The 22747-nt window shown below is 41.2% G+C and overlaps 1 protein-coding gene across 7 annotated transcripts in view; it reads right to left on the bottom strand.

Moving 5' to 3' along the window:
* Positions 1–22747, bottom strand: part of GTF2I (general transcription factor IIi) — a 113643-nt gene that overhangs the window by 51038 nt on the left and 39858 nt on the right. For all 7 annotated transcript variants that reach the window (XM_073215211.1, XM_017649872.3, XM_073215208.1 and 4 more), the window contains one exon: positions 11693–11770. In XM_073215211.1, coding sequence (XP_073071312.1) covers positions 11693–11770 — 78 coding nt within the window. The remainder of the gene's footprint in view (positions 1–11692; positions 11771–22747) is intronic.

Below are 22747 nucleotides of genomic sequence, written 5' to 3'. Positions count from 1 at the left end.
TCTTGAAAACATATACTGAGTGAGGTCACACAAGAACATGTACACACCAAAATATATAGTATAATGCCATGTGTGTCAAGCCCAAAAACTGACAAAATACTACACATAAAATGTATGTACATGGTCTTACTAAGCTGACGGACAGTAACTGCAATGGGGGGATGAGGACTTGGAAGTATGGGTGAATGCTAAAACCACAATGTTGTTCATGTGAAACCTTTATAAGATTGTGTATCAGTGACACTTTAATAATAAAATAAAAAAATAAAATGTACATGGATATACATACACAGACACTTTGGTGGGAATATATATGCCTGAAAGTATAGAATCATTATCAGGAAGGATGACCCTGAATTCAAGAGAATAGTGAACTCAGAGGAATAGAGAAAAAAGTGGGAATTTGGGAGAGCCCAAAGTAGAGTGTCAATTACATATTTAACATGGGAGAAGAAAGGGAACAACAAAATAATAAAGATGTACATTATGTTTTTAGGTTAAAACATCACATTTTAAAGTATTTTAGAAATACAATATAGCAATGCAGGTAAATGATCTATAAATACACCCACTGGTATGTGTCACGAACTGTGTTTTACAAAATAAGCCTGAAACAAAAGAGTACATGCTAAAAGGATGCCATTATGCAAAACAGACAAAAGTGACCTAGGTTGTTACATCAGAACAAGGGTTACCACCAGAAGGGAGTTCTGGAAAGGAGCACAAGGAAAGAAGCTTCTGGGATATTGACAGTTGACAGACTGAAAGGAGAACAGACAAATCCAGAAAGACAGTTGGAGATTTCAATACTCTTATAGTTAGCAGAACAAGTAGACAGAAATAACAGTAAGGATATAGCAGACCTAAATGACTATCAACCAACCCTAACAAAGTTAAAATAACTGAAATTATACAAAGTTAGTTCTCCAACCATAATGGAAATACACTGAAAATCAGTAACAGGAAGATATGTGGAAAGACAACAAAGTAAACGGAAATTAAAACCACACACATTTACATAAACCAGAGGACAAACAGGAAATCACAAGGGAAAAAAATACAAATCAAGGTTTGTGGGGTGCAGGTAAACTAAGGCTTAAGCATTTAGAAAAGATCTCAGATCAATGACTTAGGCTTCCATCTTAAGAAACATACAATTAAAAAATTAAAATAAAAACAAGCAGAAAGAAACAAACACAGGAGTAAAACAATCACTGAAAATAAAAGCCAGATCTTTGAGGAAAAATAACTGTTATCAATCACCATTTTAACAGACTAAACAAAACCATATAATCATCTCAATAGACACAGAAAAGACCTTTCACAAAACTCAACATCCAACTTTTTGCGGTAGGAAAACTTTTTGTATAAAAACTCTTTGCAAACTCTGAACACAAGTACATTTCCTAAAAGTGATGGAGGAAATCTACAAAAACCCACAGCTATCATACTGAAAGATGTCCTAAAATCATGAACAGGATAGGGATGTCTGCTCTCACTACTCCTACTCACGTTAACACTAGAGGCCTAGGCCAATGCAATTTACACAAGAGGAAAAGGGAAGAACATTGCCTGTTTAGAAATCCCAAAGATTTTACTAAAAAGTTGATACAACTTGTAAGTGTATTTTCACTAGGTTAAAAAATACAACACCTAAGAATCAATTTCAAAATCAAATGTAGTTTTATACAGTAGCAATAAATAGTTGGAAGCAGAAATGTAGAACGGTACCATTTATAGTTAACACCAAAAGACATTAAATACTTAGATATGAATCTCACAAAATATGTACATCCAAGATCCCTATACTGGAAACAAAGTACTGATGAAAGAAATATCAGAGGAGCTAGAGGTGTTATACAAGCCATGCTCATGAATCAGAAGATTGAATATTGATTGAGATAGTCAACCTAAATTAGACTGTCAAGTCAGCATCTCCATCAAAATAAAATCCCCACAGGGTTTTTTGACCAAATCAAGCTGGTTTTTAAAATTTGTATGAAAAGATAAAGAAGCTAAAAGAGACAAAATAATTAATTCTGCAGAACAATTCTGGAGGCCTCTCACAATCTTATTTCGAGACTTACTATAAACTATCATACATAAGAAAATGTATAATGTTGGCAAAAGGATTGGCAGAAATCAGTACAACAGAACGCATATACTGCAGAAATTAACAGAGATGTAAAGGGTTATACAAGAGAAAAAGTCTTTCCAACAAATGCTGGAAAAACTGGATATCCACATGTATGAGTTTAAAATAAATATCTTATATGCAAAAATTAGGTCTAAATTGATCAGTTAAATATAAACTTTTTATGTAAAATATTTTCATATAAAATATAAAATCCATAAATTTTTATGAAACACAAGAAAATCTTTGTGACTTAGGGTGAGGGTAAAGGGTTCTTAGCTCCAGTACTTACGTACAATCTGTACAAGGAAAAAAAAAATCAAGAAACTGAACTTCATCAAATTAAACAACTTGCAAATCATATCAAATGACTTTTACTCAGAATATATAAAGAATTGTCAAAACACAATTACTAAGAAAAATATTGAGACTGCATGGACCACAGTCAGCTTGCTAGATACAAAACTCATTATCTGGCTTCTACCTTCTACAATTGCACTTAAGATATTATTTCAAGCCATCTTTCCCTCTACAAACATCTGATTTCCAACTCTTATTACTCAGGTATCACCTTAAATCACTCATTCTCAACCTCAAAAGGAGACAAAAAGGCTTCTATACTCACGTCTAATATCAGAAATGCTTAAAAAAAACAACTAAAATAGAGGCAGACTCTTTAAAAACTGAACATAATCTGCGTAAAAAGAGTATTTTTTTCAACATTATTAAATTTATGCACATATATTAGTAAAGTACCAATAACTGCTATAAAGGTTAAAGTATTTTCCAGATCTTTAACTTTTTAATTAAAAATCCTCATAATTAACTCAACCTTTAGCCATGTGATTACTAATCACTATTACTAATTACTAACAAGCAATAAAATGTTCAAAACTGATAAGATTCATGAAATTCACTGAGTTTAATGTATATATACTGATACTCATGATTACAGACCAGAATAAATTTATTTGTAATAGTTTTGTAATGCTCCACAGTTGGTAATAGCTTATCTTTTTAAATGAACTAAACCTGTAAGACAAATGCAAATTAAAACCAAAATAAGATATAACAAGACACCCACAAAAGTGGCCAAAAGGAGTAAGACTGATCATACAACTGTTGGCCAGGATGTGGGCCAAGGAGGAGCTATCAGACACTGCTGATGGAAATGTAAAACTGTACAAGCACTCTGGAAAAGTCTGGCAGTTTCTTAAAAAGTTATATACCTACCATATGTCCCAGCTATTCCATTTCTAGGTATCTACTCAAGACAAATGAAAGCGTATTTCCACACAAACATTTGCACACAAAAATCCATAGCACATTTTGAAGGGTCCCCACCAGTAAGATGGCAAACTTCCGGCTTCTCTTGGTGGTGGTGGTGGTGGGGGTCCTCAGTTCCCGCCGGCGCCACCTGAAGCCCAATCACCTCTCGCACCCCCTCCCAATCCCAGCACCTAGCCAACAGCCAACAGCCCCGTAGAAGTGACACCTCAATCAATTCATGCCCCTTCCTATATAACCCAGCACCTTTCCCTAATAAAGCGGAACTTTCCGGTGAATTGCTGCTATGTGTCGCTCCTTTCCTTTCATTGGTGCCAAAACCTGGGAGACGGGACACCCCAACTGGGCCCCGTCTTCCCCCCCGACACCAGCAGCAGCTTGCCCTCGTCCTCTTTTTCCGGCGCTGGCTCATCACACTCACCACTCCTCTCTGGCCTTTAGGTAAGTTTTCCCCCCCGGAGTGGGCCACTCTTCCCCGAGCTATAGCAGTGCCATTGACCGTGATCATCCGGCAAGGCCCTGACGCTCGGGGATGAGGAGGGAACGCTCCCCGCCTCAGGCCTTCACGGCTGCGGCGGACCCTCAGGCCCCTCCTCCAACAGCCATAAATCCCCACCTCAAGCCTTTACGGCTGCGGCGGACACTCAGGCCCCTCCTCCAACAGTCATAAACGCATTCACCGTCCCTTCCATCAGTGCTTAAAGTTTTTAAGCAAAATTTCCCCGGGGTGGGCCACTCTTCCCCGAGCTATTGCAGTGCCATTGACCATGATCGTCCGGCAAGGCCCTGACGCTCGGGGATGAGGAGGGAACTCTCCCCGCCTCAGGCCTTCACGGCTGCGGCGGACCCTCAGGCCCCTCCTCCAACAGCCATAAATCCCCGCCTCAAGCCCTTACGACTGCGGCAGACGCTCAGGCCCCTCTTCCGACAGTCATAAATCCCCGCCTCAGGCCTTCACGGCTGCAGCCGACTCTCAGGCACGCCCCTCCAACAGCCATAAACAAGGTGACTCCTTTGTAAATGAGAACGCTCCCTTTTCCCCCCCACCTTCTTCTGCTCCGTCCGCCGAAAACGCCTAGCGCTAGGTACCTCGTGACTCCGGCACTCTGCCTTCTTAGGGAAGTCTGGGTGACGACCCACACTTCCTAAGAAATTCTGACTCGTATACGAGTTTCTGCAGACCACCAAGGATAATTGGGGATGCCCTTTGTCTCCTTGCGGTCTGCTTCCAGTCCGAGGATCTCTGTTCGTCTTCCCCTGTTTGTCTCTTTCTCTGTCCTTTAGCCATGGGAGCCTCCTCATCCCTCCCTGAAGGTTCACCTCTTGAATGCCTGCTTAAGCATCTGGCTATCCTCTCCCTGATGCCTGATATAAAACCAAAACTTCTCCATAAATATTGCTCCCAAGATAGGCCGACATACCCCCTAGACAATAACAACCAATGGCCCGCAGGGGGAACTCTTGATCCTAACATCACTCGCGATCTTTTTAACTACTGCCAGCGCCTGAAAAAATGGAAGGAGATTCCCTATATGGAAGCTTTCTGCCTCCTCCTCCCCCCCCCCCCCCCCCCCGCCCCCTCCCAAGTTCTCCTAGCCTGCAGGGCGCCGCCCCCGCAGAAGCCTCCTGTTCACTCCCTTCCCCTTCTTCTCCTACAACAGCCCTTCTCCCTTCCTTCCCCACCATCTCCTCCCCCATCTCACCTCCTCCACCTTCATTCCCTGCAGATTAAGCCTGAGCCTTTCAGCCCCCCTTTAACTAGGTACCGGGGGCCTCCTCCGTCTTTGCCCTCATCACCTGTTTCTCCCCTGTTAGGGACCGCCTTTGTCTTCTCACATGTTTGTAGTAAGAATGGGAAAGCACCTTCCCCCATGTCTGAACGCAGCATGGGAAGGCACAAGCTACAGAACAACCGGTGCAGTCCTTAGAAGTTATCTGTCCACAAAAACATATCTTGCCAAGACTCCTCACTCTGAAAATAGGGAGACCTTAAAGATGTGTAGAAACACCGCCCCTGCTTCTAGCTATGCCCAATGTGGCAGGAATAGAGAACAACGCATTCCATAAACCATTAACCAGAGCCCTGCTGTAGCTCAGTTAGTAGAGCATGGGACTCTTAACCTCAGAGTCATGAGTTCAAGCCCAACTAAAGCAGCTGGGCTGCAGGCTGGCAACACGTGGGTCTGATTCTATCTTTATTTTCTTTGCCCCCCTTCTGCACTTCAGGACCTGCTCGACTAGGCATGGCTAGACCACGTCACTCCCCCACAGACTGAGCCAGAACCCTTCAGTCCCCCTCAGACTCGGTCCGGAGGGCCTCCCAAAATTATCGCCCCCCTCTGGGAAGTAACAAGATCCGAAGGCATCATGCGCGTTCACATCCCTTTCTCCTTAGGAGATTTAGCCCAACTAGAGAAACACCTAAGTTCCTTTTCCACTGATCCCACGACATACATCAGGGAGTTTCAATGGACCCTCCAGTCTTACAGCCTCACACATCATGACATTTTCATGCTCCTGGCCAATACTCTCCTCCCTGAAGAGCGTAGACGAGTTTGAGACTTCGCCCAAACGCACGCTACCAAAACCCACAGGACTGACCCCACCTATCCCCCTGGCCCCACTGCTGTCCCGGAACAAGACCCACACTGAGATTGTAACACTGCCATGGGTCTCTGCTCTCGAGATATTTTTGCCTCCTGCTTAATAGCAGGTCTGAAAAAGGCAGCTCGTAAAGTAGTCAATTTTCAAAAGCTCCAAGACATAATTCAAAAGAGAGATGAAAACCCCTCCGAGTTCTTAGACTCACTCAAGCCCTATTACAGTATACCAGCCTAGACCCAGAAACACCTAAAGGAAGACATGTCCTTATGACATACTTCCTAGCTCAAAGCTACCCCGACATTAAAGCTAAACTCAAAAAGTTAGAACAGGGCCCCGCTACCCCACAGACTGAGATCCTAACAGTAGCCTTTAAAGTCTTCCATAACCGGAAGGAGGAGAAAGAATGCGGTAAACAAAAGGCTGATCAGGCCAATTTCCAGATGTTGGCCCAGCTGATAAAACCACAACCTGGGCGCCCCTCTACAGACAAGCCCCCCCCAGGAGCTTGTTTCAAGTGCGGAAAGGAGGGACATTGGTCAAGGGCGTGCCCCTCCCCCAGATCTCCTACCACCCCATGCCCCAGATGCCAGAAAAAGGGCCACTAGGGGTCTAATTGCCCAACCACCCGAAGGGGAAGCTGGACGAACAACCCCCATCCTAAGCCCGCCGTAGTGGGGCTGGCAGAAGATTGACAGGGCCTAGGAGCTTCTCGCCCGACCATTTCCATCACCAAACAGGAGCCCAGGGTTACTTTAACAGTAGACGGTCGCCCCATCTCCTTCCTCCTAGATACAGGAGCCACATTCTCAGTCTTGTGAGAATACCGGGGCCCTACCACGCCAGCCATTACTCCTATAGTCGGGGTAGGAGGTAAACAGATTTTCCCATTAAAACCCCCCCCCTTTTTTATGCACAATCCTAGACAATCCCATACCTTTCTCCCACTCCTTCCTGGTTATGCCCCAGTGTCCCATCCCTTTACTAGGACGAGACATCCTTTCCCTCCTCCACGTTTCCATAACTATATCCACTCCCACAGCCCCCAGTACTCCCTTTCTGAAGGCCCTCATAGCTGACAACCCCCCTCTACCCAATGAAAGCTCCGGTTCTGCCCTCATACACCCTGTAAATCCCAAAGTTTGGGACATTACAAGCCCCTCCGTGGCCCTATGTCCCCCTGCCTCTATCAAATTACGTGACCCCTCTCAGTATATCTGTCAGGCCCAATACCCCCTAACCACTTCAGCCCTCATAGGCCTCCAACCCATCATTCAAGCAGACCCACTCACTCCCCATTTAATACCCCCATATTAGCTGTTAAAAAAACCAACGGATCTTTCCGCCTTGTCCAAGACCTTCGCCTCATCAACATAGCCATTGTCCCTATCCATCCCTTAGTTCTAAATCCATACAGCCTTTTATCGCAGATCCCTGCCTCAGCATCCCACTTCTCAGTCCTAAATCTCAAAGACCCATTTTTCTATCCCTCTAGACCCCTGCTCCCATGATTTTTTCATCTTCACCTGGACGGACCCATACACAAGACATTCTAAACAACTCACTTGGACAGTTTTGCCACAAAGCTTCCGAGATAGTCCCCATACTTTTAGACAGGTCCTAGCTCAGGACCTCAAACAGTTTCATCATGATCACTCCAAGTCCACCTTATAATACATAGACAATCTTCTACTCTGCAGTCTCTCGTGATAACAGTCTCAACTTGACACTGCCTCCCTACTTAACCTTCTAGCTTCCAGAAGTTACCGAGTATCCCCCGTCAAAGCTCAAATCTCTTCCCCTTCTGTCACTTACCTCAGATTCCTTCTATCTCAACAAAGAAAGTCCATTACCTTAGACAGAAAATAGCTCCTCTCTGACCTGCCCATTCCCAAAACCAAGACAGAAATCCTTTCCTTTCTAAGCCTAGCTAGATATTTTAGAGCATAGATCCCTAACTTCTCCCTGCTCCCTGTTGGCAAGACCCCTATACGACCTCAGCAAGAGCCCCCCTAAAAAACCATTATCCTCCTCACCCCGACACTCCTTCATTAAGCTCCGTCAAGCCCTTGTAGAAGCCCCAGCTCTCCATCTTCCTGATTTGTCGAAGCCCTTCTCATTATACATTCATGAGAGGTCCAGTCAAGCTCTAGGAGTCCTAGGCCAATATTATGGCCCATCCTTTGCCCCAGTAGCTTATCTCTCCAAGCAATTAGACCCCACAGTTCAGGGATGGGCCCCCTGCCTACAAGCATTAGCCGCTAGACAGCTCTTGCAGAAAGAAGCTCATAAACTGACATTCAGGGTGCCCCTTACCATTCTGTCCCCACATCACCTAAAAGATCTCTTAACCTACAAAAGTTTACAAACTCTCCCTCCTTCCAGACTCCTCACCTTACTGTCCTCTTTCCTCCAAAATCCCATTCACCCCCTTTGCCATCCATACCCGAATCATGACTTTTTCCTCTTTTACTGCTCTCTTGCTTTTTGCCTCATTCTTATTGTCTTCCCCGCCACCCCAGCCTTTGTATGGCGATTCAAAGTCAGACAGACTTACACACAGCATCAAACAAAAGTTACTGCCCTCATTGCCACACCAGACTGCCCTCTGAAAAGCTGCTCTGAGCCTTTATACCTCCACTTTCCTCCCTCCACCGAAGCGTTCACTAGCAGCTACCCTTATTCTCCCTACCTCTGCTTCCTCTATGACCAAAAACAAGCCTATTGCAGGCGATGGCCAGACACCTACAGGAGATGTCCCTACTGGTCTTGTGCCATTCACTACATGGGTAACTTCCAGTACCCACAGTATTACTCCTCCAACCGTTTCATGAAATATCCCAACGGCTCATTCTCCTTATCAATCCCAGATCCCTGGGACTCTTGATGAGCTGCCAGAGTCACAGCCTCAGTTTACTATGGGGGGGTCCTTGACCCCCCACGGTACCCTTCATATCTCTCAAAAGTATGTTCCCTCTCATTCCCAGATCTCTCAAGTTGCATCAGGTATCAGACATTCCGAAAAAGTCATTATCCAAACTCTTGACGGCACCTCTTCATCTTCTTATCCCCACCCCTCTACTCATTTCTCCTACTCTTCGTAACAGCTCATTCAAGACACCACCATCTTTCTCAACCACACCCTTAACACAGTGAATTGTTTCTTATGTGCATCACTACAGCGCCCACTGCTGGCCGCCGTGCCCCTTAATATTTCCAACTACTCCTTCCATGCAGAAAGACAACCCCTCTGCCCCCTGGCAGGCATACCCCTATGGGAACCAGAATACGCAGATAATCTCACCATCCACCACTGTGTAGGCCCAACTCCACCCCCCTCCAGCGCACTTCACTGCCTCTCTATCTACACCCCTACCTCCGGCTCTAAGAGTTTTCTGCAACCGGGACACTTCTTTTAGTGTAATGGCAGTCTTTTCAACTCACTGCCTCTCAACTCCGATACACCCTGCATTCTCGTCACCCTAATCCCACAGTTAACACTTTACAGCATGGCAGAATATCTTGAGCTCCAACCTCCCTTGCCCTCACGCACAAAAAGAGCTGCTTTCCTTCCCTTTATAGTCAGTAGCTCTTTGATCACCTCAGCCATTGGGGCAGGGTTTTCAGGAGAAGCCTTGGGTCACTCTCTATGGGCAGTTAGAGATCTCAACGCCAAACTTGAGGAAGCCCTGACATCCACTGCCGATTCCCTAGCCTCTCTCCAAAGACAGGTCACTTCTCTAGCTAAAGTCACCCTTCAAAACCGGCGGGCCCTAGATCTGCTTACAGCCGAGAAGGGCGGCACCTGCGTCTTCCTCTGGGAAGAGTGCTGCTATTACATCAACGAATCCGGCATTGTAGAAACTGACATCACCAAACTCACTGACCCTGCCTCTAGTCTCCACTCTGCTTCCAATTCCAACCCATTCTCGTCAATACTAACAAACCCCCTCCTCACCTGGCTCTGGCCCATTGCAGGCCCCATAATAATCATTCTTCTCACCTGTCTCTTCTTACCCTGTATAATAAAGTTCATCAAATCCCAAGTCGGAAAAAATCTCTAATCAAGCTTTCAACCAGCTTTTACTCAGGAACTACCAGCTTCTGGCCACAGAAGATCCCTCACCCTCACGTGACCTCTTCACCACATGCTGAGATGGACCTCTCTCTCCACTGGAAACTGTTCCTAGAAACAATGGCCGCAGACGCCTGGCTCCTGACACCCATATCCTCTTGGCCAACCTATGGTTACAGGGAACCTTCATTGATTTCCAAACCTGAAGAAGTCCACATCTACTCATCCTTACTATAGAGAGTCCTATCAACCCTTTCCTCCCAATCCTCCAGCTCTCACTCCCTTCTCGGCCCCTGTTCAGCAGGAAGCAGCCAGAGAGAAAGCAATGTCCACAAACCCATAGAGGAGAAAGGGGGGAATGAAGGGTCCCCACCAGTAAGATGGCAAACTTCCGGCTTCTCTTCAGGGTCCTCGGTTCCCACTGGCGCCACCTGAATCCCAATCACCTCTCGCCCCCCTCCCAATCCCAGCACCTAGCCAACAGCCACCAGCCCCGTAGAAGTGACACCTCAATCAATTCATGCCCCTTCCTATATAACCCAGCACCTTTCCCTAATAAAGCGGAACTCTCTGGTGAATTGCTGCTATGTGTCGCTCCTTTCCTTTCACCTTTATTTTTAATAACTCCAAAATGGAAAAAAACAAAATGCCCATCAGTAGACATAGGGATAAACAAATTGTGGTTCAGCCACACAGTGGAATAATAGTAATAAGATGGAATTAGTTACTGATATATCCAACACTCTGGATGAATTTCAAAACAATTATGTGGAATGAAAAAAGTTGCAGCATCCCAACCCTAAGAAAACAGTACATATTTTATGATGACTCCATTTATATCAATTCCTAAAAAACGGAAACTAATCTAAAATGATAGAAAACAGATCACTGATTGGCTGGGATGGACAGTGAATTACAAAAGGACATAAGGAAACTAGGGAGCTATGGACATTTCATTATCTTGATTGCAGAGATGATGCTAAAGGTATGTAGATAAAACAAACTAATCAGATTTTATACTTTAAATGTTTTCATGTACTTACGCATCTGTAAAAACTGAACTTACTACAAAATATAGAAAACATTCTTCTAAACTAAAACATACTGATGCATAAAAGCAAACTTCATTGTGAAATTATAGCCTTGAATTCCTTCCTATAATCAAGCAAAAAGATATGGATCGAAATGATAAAACAGCTAAAACTTATTAATGCCTTACCTTTCATAGACTTAAGATACTGACAATTCTTATGTAGTTATTTTGTTACACAAATAGAGCTATCAAAAGTTCAGAAGACCTCACGTGCCTTGCAAGTAACACTAGAAACTAGAAGTAAATTCTAAATTGTGGCACAACTTCTGCTTTCCTTTCAAGAATAATAATGGTTATTTTATGCTTCCCCCGTAGACTCTTTTAAGTTTATTTCATTGCCTCATATTTAAAGTATTTTATTCCACTGTGAATTGTTCAGTACACATGCCAATTAAGGAACAATCAATAAAAACAGTATTTAAGGAATGCAGGCAACTGATCAACATTCTAATTTTAACCACCAATAAGTTTTGGCAAGAAATATTGTATCAAACAGTATTACCTTGAATGTTATATTGATAGTAATCAGGATCTTCTGATTCTTCCTTTACCGTCACTGCTGCCATTTCCAGGGAAATACCTGTAAGAGCAAATGAAATGATATAACTACACTTAAGGGCATTCAGTAAAATGCTGTAAGGAAATCCCTTCTGCCCTCCTACTAATTCAGAGCAATGCATACATGTCTTAAAGACTCTGGAAGGAAAAAAGTGTGTTAGTAAGTAGGTGAGCAAAAACCAAGATACTAATACCCTGGGATTACTTGCTGCTAATTTTTTTCTCTCCTAAATTCTTATTTTTGGAATTGAAAAATATCAGTCACACTCTATTTTCACTCATTTTTAAAATACTTAAACAAACCACTGAAAATCACTTGTAAACATGTTTTAATGACTCAATATACCAACCAGAGTAAAGATGGCCTAACTTTTAACCATTTTAACAATGAGATACATTGACTTTTTTCTCCTAATTAAATCCCTTTCTTTAACAAGGGTACAAAAGCATACCTTTCTACATAATGACTTGCCCACAATAGGATAGATAACTTCAAGTGGACCTTTGTAATATAAGAGCACCTGTTTGTACAATTCCATGTAGGAGGGTCTAAACTAGGGAAAAGACATCTGTTATTAAAACCCACACAATGTCAATTACATCTCAACAAAGTTGAAGAAAATAAAATGCCTAAGGCTCTGGTTTAAAAAAAACACTTAAGCAAGTGGTTGGCTTTGGGAGAACAGTAATGAGGTGGGGGCAGGAAAAGGCCTTCTTGGGGTGTTACTAACATTCTGTATCTTGAAATGAGTGTTAAGGGGTGCATATACTTTCTATTTATGTAGCTATACTTACATTTTGCATGCTTTCTATAACACTTCAGTTTCAAGTTTTAAGAAAAAAAACCTTAACAATTACTTAATAAATTCTTAATAGGGATATAGGGATCTATTCCCCATGTATTGTTCAAAAAATAAATAGCTCTTGCTTTCACAGCAAGGACTTTCAGAAATGAGATTGGTTTCATTCATCACATGGTTGCAATAGACAATACTCACAGACAAGTTTAAGAAATGAACAAGATAGAGGTCTGTACACATTTCAGACTAAGATACTCAACAACAATCATACCAGTCCTATGACGAACTTAATACTCAGCTGGTTCTCAGTAACTTGAGCTTTTTTTTTTCGTATCAATAAACTACAATTACATGAGGAACATTATGTTTACTAGATTCCCCCCGTCACCAAGTCCCCCCTACAAACCCCATTACACTCACTGTCCATCAGCATAGTAAGATGCTGTAGAATCACTACCTGTCTTCTCTATGTTGCACAGCCAACCCCATGACCCCCTCACATTATACAATGCTAATCGTAGTGCCCCATTTCTTCCCCCAACCTCATCCCTCCCTTCCCAGTCATCCTCCCCAATCCCTTTCCCTTTGGTAACTGCTAGTCCATTCTTGGGTTCTGTGTTTCTACAGCTGTTATATTCCTTCAGTTTTTTTCTTTGTTCTTATACTCCACATACAAGGGGAATCATTTGGTACTTGTCTTTCTCCACCTGGCTTATTTCACTGAGCATAATACCCTCTAGCTCCATCCATGCTGTAGCAAATGGTAGGATTTGTTTTCTTCTTATGGCTGAATATTATTCCATTGTGTATATGTACCACATCTTCTTTATCCATTCATCTACTGATGGACACTTAGGTTGCTTCCATTTCTTGGCTATTGTAAACAGTGCTCCAATAAACACAGGGGTGCATCTGTCTTTTTCAAACTGGGCTGCTGCATTCTTAGGGTAAATTCCTAGAAGTAGAATTCCTGGGTCAAATGGTATTTCTATTTTGAGCTTTTTGAGGAACCTCCATACTGCTTTGCACAATGGTTGAACTAATTTACATTCCCACCAGCAGTGTAGGAGGGTTCCCCTTTCTCCACAACCTTGCCAACATTTGTTGTTGTTTGTCTTTCGGTTGGTGGCAATCCTTACTGGTGTGAGATGATATCTCATTGTGGTTTTAATTTGCATTTCTCTGATGATTAGCAATGAAGAGCATCTTCTCATGTGCCTGTTGGCCATCTGAATTTCTTCTTTGGAGAAGTGTCTTGTTCAGCTCCTCTACCCATTTTTTAATTGGATTATTTGCTTTTTGTTTGTTGAGGTGCATGAGCTCTTTATATATTTTGGATGTCAACCCTTTATCAGATCTGTCATTTATGAATATATTCTCCCATACTGTAGGATGCCTTTTTGTTCTATTGGTGGTGTCCATTCCTGTACAGAAGCTTTTCAGCTTGATATAGTCCCACTTGCTCATTTTTGCTTTTGTTTCCCTTGCCCAGGGAGATATGTTCATGAAGTCACTCATGTTTATGTCCGAGAGATTTTTGCTTATGTTTTTCTCTAAGAGTTTTATGGTTTCATGGCATACATTCATGTCTTTGATCCATTTTGAATTTACTTTTGTGTATGGGGTTAGACAATGATCCAGTTTCAATCTCTTACATGTACCTGTCCAGTTTTGCCAACACCAGCTGTTGAAGAGGCTGACATTTCTCCATTGTATGTCCATGGCTCCTTTATCGTATATTAACTGACCATATATGCTTGGGTTAATGTCTGGAGGCTCTATTCTGTTCCACTGGTCTGTGGCTCTGTTCTTGTGCCAGTACCAAACTGTCTTCATTACTGTGGTTTTGTAGTAGAGCTTGAAGTTGGGGAGCAAGATCCCCCCACTTTATTCTTCCTTCTCAGGATTGCTTTGGCTATTCAGGGTCTTTTGTGGTTCCATATGAATTTTTGAACTATTTGTTCCAGTTCATTGAAGAATGCTGTTGGTATTTTGATAGGAATTGCACTGAATCTGTAGATTGCTTTAGGCAGGATGGCCATTTTGACGATATTAATTTTTCCTAGCCAAGAGCATGGGATGAGTTTCCATTTGTGAGGGTCCTCTTTAATTTCTCTTAAGAGTGTCTTGCAGTTTTCAGGGTATAGGTCTTTCACTTCCTTGGTTAGGTTTATTCCTAGGTATTTTATTCTTTTTGATGCAATTGTGAATAGCATTGTTTTCCTGATTTCTCTTTCTGCTAGTTCATTGTTAGTGTATAGGAAAGCAACAGATTTCTGTGTATTAATTTTGTATCCTGCAGCTTTGCTCAATTCTGGTATTAGTTTTAGTAGTTTTTGAGTAGCGTCTTTAGGGTTTTTTATGTACAGTATCATGTCATCTGCAAATAGTGAGTATGACTTCTTCTTTACCAATCTGGATTCCTTGTATTTCTTTGTTTTGTCTAATTGCCATGGCTAGGTCCTCCAGTACTATGTTGAATAACAGTGGGGAGAGTGGGCATCCCTGTCCTGTTCCCGGTCTCAGAGGAAAAGCTTTCAGCTTCTCACTGTTAAGCATGATGTTGGTTGTCGGTTTGTCATATATGGCCTTTATTATGTTGATGTACTTGCCCTCTGTACCCATTTTGTTGAGAGTTTTTATCATGAATGGAGGTTGAATTCTGTCGAATGCACTTTCAGCGTCTATTAAGATGATTATGTGATTTTTGTCCTTCTCTTTGTTTATATGGTGGATGATGTTGATGGATTTTTTAATGTTGTACCATCCTTGCATCCCTGAGATGAATCCCGCTTAGTTGTGGTGTATGATCCTCTTGTATTTTTGAATTCGGTTTACTAATATTTTGTTGAGTATTTTTGCATCTATGTTCATCAGGGATATTGGTCTGTAATTTTCTTTTTTGGTGCGGTCGTTGCCTGGTTTTGGTATTAGGGTGATGCTGGCTTCATAGAATGAGTCTGGTAGTAGTCCCTCCTCTTCTATTTTTTAGAAAACTTTAAGGAGAATGGGTATTATGTCTTCTCTGTATGTCTGATAAAATTCTGTATGTCTGGTAAAACCATTTGGCCCGGGGGTTTTGCTCTTGGTAGTTTTTTGATTACTGCTTCAATTTTGTTGCTGGTAATTGGTCTGTTTAGATTTTGTGTTTCTTCCTTGGTCAGTCTTGGAAGGTTGTATTTTTCTAGAAAGCTGTCCATTTCTTCTAGGTTTTCCAGCTTGTTAGCATATAGATTTTCATAGTATTCTCTAATGATTCTTTGTGTTTCTGTGGGGTCCGTTGTGATTTTTCCATTCTCATTTCTGATTCTGTTGATGTGTGTAGGTTCTCTTTTTCTCTTAATTTAATAAGTCTGGTAGGGGTTTATCTATTTTGTTTATTTTCTCAATGAACCAGCTCTTGGTTTCATTGATTTTTTTCTATTGTTTTATTCTTACTTGAGAATCTTAAGAATATTTTCAAATGAACAAGTAGCTGAAAAAGAGAGTTAGCTTGATAAATGAAAAGAACATTTATGCCTGAAGCAACAAGCCAAGGGTGTTATTCTAGGCTGCAATTACCAAAGGGTAATGGGTTTACTGCACCCATCAGTGGCAGGTTGTGTATCTGGAATCCCAGGGATTCTGTGGGCTCTCTCTTCAGTAAGTCCATGTTCTTCAGTAAAAGGAAAAAATCGAAACAAACAAAAGGGCAGATCCACTGGGGAGTCAGACCCTTCAGGATGAAGGTCTGGGTCACCTCAACCAGGTAAAGAACCTAACAACTGCTAAGGTCCTGGCTGAAGGCAAAGGAAACACAGTATAAATGGGTCATGAACAAAGGAAGGTTATGACTTTTTGTGACAAGTTGCAGAAATGTGGTGTGTTTCTGCAAATATTATGTATTAACTGTTCTCTCTTCTCCTTCACATTCTTATTTTCCACAACTTTCCCTGGGAGATATCCTTTACCATTTAGTTTTTAGGTAAGAGGATATTCAAATAAGGCTGAGAATGAATTTCAGGAGTTAATATAGGCTCATGACTGGACAGACACCAGTCTCTCAGAGATGAATATAATGACTGTTAGAACATTGTACCTCCTTATTTTGGAGAGAAGGCAAAAATAGATTACATGGTAGGAAGGAAAGCTGCTTCCTGTTAGATGGGGGACAGTTGTCTTAGCAGCAGTTCCAGAGAGTGGTGTGGCTGGATGCTGAGTAACCAAAGGGGTAGTGAGTAGCCTATGCAGCATTAAGCTGTGGTCCCAGTTCCAGACCCCTCCTCCTAGATGTGGCTGAAGGTTGGACTGCAAACCAGTCGGCTGCTTTGTTGAGTTTCTGCCCTAAGGGAACACAGAAGGGAGGCTAGGGAGGCCAGGAGGCTCAGGGACAGCGGGGTAGAGAGCTGGGGTGGGGGAAAAGACTTGGAACTTCCTTTTGACTTGTCTGCATCCTGTTCCAGTCAGGCTCACTCGTGGCTTTGGAACACTCCTTTAACCTAGTGAAAGCAGACCCTTCCCAATGGCAACAGCTAGACCCACTTTAAAATTTCGCAACTCTACCAGAAACTTCATTCAATATGTCCCCTCACACACCAGTACCATCCAGTCTCTCACCTTAAAAGGCAGAACTAAAGCTTTAGGGGTGGCGGCCACTTGCATGTGTTACTACTGCATGATACCTTAGTATGTATTCTTCTTACAAAGTTAGCAATTGTAATTTGTTAATCTTTATATTAAATTTTCTTCAAGTAACTGTTATGGTTCAAACAACTGCTATGGACAGCTTTTTCTCTCCTGATCAGACAATGATATTGATATCCAAAAATATAAAAACTTGAATGGAAGTATTTTTTTAATTGAAGGATAAATTAAGAACATAAAGAGACCAAGTATAAAGCACAAAAGAGAGACAGACCTCTACCTTAATGATGGTTATTATATCCTTACACAAAGATGGTTAAAGAACTCGGTAAAAAATGCTCTTTCACGATTCAGCATGTTTATTTTTGGATACAAGCTGTTCAGGAGGTGAATAAATGAATAAAGGGGAGAACAAATTTACAGAATGATTCTGGTGCAACTAAAAACTAAATAGAAAACTGGGATTTCCTGTGGCATAGGGAAAATCTTTTTAAAAAAGGAAAAACCTTCTGTAAAACAATATCACAAAAAATTAATGCTTGGCCTATCTGTATCATACATAAAGGTCTCAATCACTCACACACACACACACACACACACACACACACACACACAATATTGCCATTCCCCTTTCCCTAATAATTCACTCCACATGTCACAACGCTCAGCACACCGAATAAGAGGTTCCAGAGATTGAGGTAGATCAAGGGGCCAGCACAAGTGGTGACAGCCCAACAGAAGGTGAGCAAGGTAAAAAAGGTGGCAGTGAGAATGGGTTAAACAATGGGATATGGATTAAATGAAGTAAATATACTGACAGTATTTGCTTAACATGATTCTCAGTAAGACAGAGGAAATTATTCAAGAAAAGGAGAAAAAAACCTTTGGTGTGCTAAGAGGTGACCTGAAGATGCAGGCACGAAAAACTTGTAAATAGATGTATGTATGCACATGTATATGCATACTTACATGTATGTAAACACCTCCCCACACACACACACTCCCCACGTTTGTCCACACTTAGAAGCAAGGGCAGCCCAACTGCAATAAGCACATGTGGTACCAAGATGCTGACACCTTTTTTTTTTGGTATCATTAATGTACAATTACATGAGCAACATTATGGTTACTAGACTCTCCCTATTATAAAGTCCCAACCACATACCCCATTTACAGTCACTGTCCATCAACATAGTAAGATGCTATAGAATCACAACTTGTCTTCTCTATGTTGTACTACCTAACCCGTGCTCCCCCCACATTATTGTGTGCTAATTGTGATGCCTCTTTTTTCCCCTTATCCCTCCCTCCCTTCCCACCTATCCCAGTCCCTTTCCCTTTGGTAACTGTTAGTCCATTCTTGGGTTCTGTGAGTTTGCTACTGTTTTATTCCTTCAGTTTTTTTCTTTGTTCTTATACTCCACATAGGAGTGAAATCACTTGATATACTTGTCTTTTTTCGCCTAGCTTATTTCACTGATTTGTGTGTGTTATATCCTCTAGCTCCATCCATGCTGTTGCAAATGGTAGGATTTGTTTTCTTATGGCTGAATAATATTTTTAAAACACACAAGGGCCAGGAAAGGACAAAGAAAGAACCATTTGCAAATCAAAATGTACCAAATCTTCTTTATCCATTCATCTACATTAGACACTTAGGTTGCTTCCATTTCTTGGCTACTGTAAATAGTGCTGCGATAAACATAGGGGTGCATCTGTCTTTTTCAAACTGGGCTGCTGCATTCCTAGGCAAATTCCTAGGAGTGGAATTCCTGGGTCAAATGGTATTTCTATTTTGAGCTTTATGAGGAACCTCCATACTGCTTTCCACAATGGTTGAACTAGTTTACATTCTCACCAGCAGTGTAGGAGGGTTCCCATTTCTCCACAACCTCGCCAACATTTGTTGTTGTTTGTCTTTTGGATGGTAGCCATCCTTACTGGTGTGAGGTGATATCTCATCGTGGTTTTAATTTGCATTTCTCTGATGATTAGTGATGTGGAGCATCTTTCCATGTGTCTGTTGGCCATCTGAATTTCTTCTTTGGAGAACTGTTCAGCTCCTCTGCCCATTTTTTAATTGGATTATTTGCTTTTTGTTTGTTGAGGTGCGTGAGCTCTTTATATATTTTGGTTGTCAAGCCTTTTCAGATCTGTCATTTATGAATATATTCTCCCACACTGTAGGGTACCTTTTTGTTCTATTGATGGTGTCCTTTGCTGTACAGAAACTTTTCAGCTTGATGTAGTCCCACTTGTCCATTTTTGCTTTTGTTTCCCTTACCCGGGGAGATATGTTCCTGAAGGAGTCACTCATGTTTATGTCAAAGAGATTTTTGCCTGTTTTTTGCTAAGAGTTTTATGGTTTCATGACTTACATTCAGGTCTTTCATCCATTTCGAATTTACTTTTGTGTATGGGGTTAGACAATGATCCAGTTTCATTCTCTTACATGTAGCTGCCCAGTTTTGTCAACACCATCTGTTGAAGAAGCTGTCATTTCCCCATTGTATGTCCATGGTTCCTTTATCGTATATTAATTGACAGTATATTTTTGGGTTAATATCTGGAGTCTCTAATCTGTTCCACTGGTCTGTGGCTCTGTTCTTGTGCCAGTGCCAAACTGTCTTGATTACTGTGGCTTTGAATTAGAGCTTGAAGTTGGGGAGCGAGATCCCCCCAACTTTATTCTTCCTTCTCAGGATTGCTTTGGCTACTATAGGTCTTTGGTGTTTCCATATGAATTTCTGAACTATTTGTTCCAGTTCATTAAAGAATGTCGTTGGTAATTTGACAGGGATTGCATCAAATCTTTATATTGTTTTGAGCAGGATGGCCATTTTGACGATATTAATTCTTCCTAGCCAGGAGCATGGGACGAGTTTCCATTTGTGAGGGTCCTCTTTAATTTCTCTTAAGAGTGTCTTGCAGTTTTCAGGGTATAGGTCTTTCACTTCTTTGGTTAGGTTTATTCCTAGGTATTTTATTATTTTTGATGCAATTGTGAATGGAATTGTTTTCCTGATTTCTCTTTCTATTGGTTCATTGTTAGTGTATAGAAAGCCACAGATTTGTGTGTGTTAATTTTGTATCCTGCAACTTAGTTGTATTCCAGTATCAGTTCTAGTAGTTTTAGAGAGCAGTCTTTAGGGTTTTTTATGTACAATATCGTGTCATCTACAAATAGTGACAGTTTAGCTTCTTCTTTACCAATCTGGATTCCTTGTATTTCTTTGTTTTGTCTAATTGCTGTGGCTATGACCTCCAGTACTCTGTTAAATAACAATGGGGAGATTGGGCATCCCTGTATTGTTCCCGATCTCAGAGGAAAAGCTTTCAGCTTCTCACTGTTCAGTATGATGTTAGCTGTGGGTTTATCATATATGGCCTTTATTATGTTGACGTACTTGCCCTCTATACCCATTTTGTTGAGAGTTTTTATCATGAACAGATGTTGAATTTTGTCTAATGCTTTCTCAGCATCTATGGAGATGATCACATGGTTTTTGTCCTTCTTTATGTTTATGTGGTGGATGATGTTGATGGATTTTCGAATGTTGTACCATCCTTGCATACGTGGGATGAATCCCACTTGGTCATGGTGTATGATCCTTTTGATGTATTTTTGAATTCGGTTTGCTAATATTTTGTTGAGTATTTTTGCTTCTATGTTCATCAGGGATATTGGTCTGTAATTTTCTTTTTTGGTGGGGTCTTTGCCTGGTTTTGGTATTAGGGTGATGTTGGCTTCATAGAATGAGTCTGGGAGTATTCCCTCCTCTTCTATTGTTTGGAAAACTTTAAGGAGAACGGGTATTATGTCTTCTCTGTAAATCTGATAAATCCCGAGGTAAATCCATATGGCCCGGGGGTTTTGTTCTTGGGTAGTTTTTTGATTACCGCTTCAATTTCTTTGCTGGTAATTGGGTTGTTTAAATTTTTTGTTTCTTCCTTGGTCAGTCTTGGAAGGTTGTATTTTTCTAGGAAGTTGTCCATTTCTTGTAGGTTTTCCAGCTTGTTAGCATATAGGTTTTCATAGTATTCTTTAATAATTCTTTGTGTTTCTGTGGGGTCCATCGTGATTTTTCCTTTCTTGTTTCTGATTGTGTTGATTCTCTTTTTCTCTTAATAAGTCTGGCTAGAGGCTTATCTATTTTGTTTATTTTCTCCATGAACCAGCTCTTGGTTTCATTGATTTTTTCTATTGTTTTATTCTTCTCAATTTTGTTTATTTCTTCTCTGATCTTTATTATGCCCCTCCTGCTTTTAGGCCTCATTTGTTCTTTTTCCAATTTGATAATTGTGACATTAGACTATTCATTTGGGATTGTTCTTCCTTCTTTAAGTATGCCTGGATTGCTATATACTTTCCTCTTAAGACTGCTTTCGCTGCGTCCCACAGAAGTTGGGGTTTTGTGTTGTTGTCATTTGTTTCCATATATATGTATTTTTTTCATGTAATAATCACAGATTTTTATTCTTTGGATTATCAAATTTATATTTTTAATAGCTAATGTGCATGTGGGTATAGATAAATAGCCACAGTGAGAAGATATTGGTAAGAATAAAAGCTAGAAAAGCCTTTTTGGAAGGGAAACTTGCAATACAGATCAAAAGGTAAAATTTTAAATGTTTATACTTTACTCCAGGTATTCTGTTCCTGGGAATCTCTCCTACAGAAATAAACCCATTCCAGCAACATGGAGTAGCATTATTTAAAAAAGGCAAATTAAAAACAATACAAATGACCTATAAATGAGGAGTGGTCAAGGATGTCGTAGCCCATCCATAGTGTGCTAGTCAGAGTTCTCCAGAGAAAAAGGAAATATAAATCTCTTTACATATAAATTTATATGTAGATTTATTAAGAGGAATTGGTTAATGTGATTAAAGAGGCTGACAAGTTCCAAGATATGTAGTCAGTAAGCTGGAGCACCAAGAGAGCCAGTCGTGTGTTCCCCGTCAGCAAGCTGGAAGGCTTAAGACTTGGAAAAGGCAGGAAAAAAACAATGGCCCAGCTTGAAGGCAGTCAAGCAGAAGGAATTCTCTTACTGTGTCGTTTTGCTCTATTCAGGCCTTCAACTGACTGGATGGGGCCCACCCATATTGGGGGGCAATCTACTTTACTCAGTCAACTTATTCGAATGCTAATCTTATCCAGCAACACCCTCACAGACAATCAAGTTGGTCCAGTGAAGGTGACAGATAAAATTAACCATCACACATAGTATGACATAAATGGTTTCTAAAGGATGTGGGTACATCTGTACATCTTGACTTGAAATATCTCCAAGCTATATTGTTACATTAAAAAATATCACTGAATAATAATACAGTATTATTGTTGTATGTGTATGTATATGTTTATCTTACATGTTTGATACATGTACATACTTAAATACAAGAAGAAAGTCTAGAATCTTATTACTTTGGACTCTAAGTTTCATGCAAGAGACATGCACTTCTCTCTAACCCAGTTAATTTGAATTTTGGTAAGTGAAATCCAGGGCTCAAACAGTATCAGTTATCATTTCCCCTTTTCATCTCTCAGGTCTCAGAATCAATCTGTGATTCTC

The sequence above is a fragment of the Manis javanica genome, chromosome 10, assembly GCF_040802235.1.
Source record: "Manis javanica isolate MJ-LG chromosome 10, MJ_LKY, whole genome shotgun sequence".
NCBI lineage: Eukaryota > Metazoa > Chordata > Mammalia > Pholidota > Manidae > Manis > Manis javanica.
The sequence above is the reverse complement of the archived record's forward strand: the minus strand, read 5'-3'. Positions and strand labels throughout refer to the sequence as shown.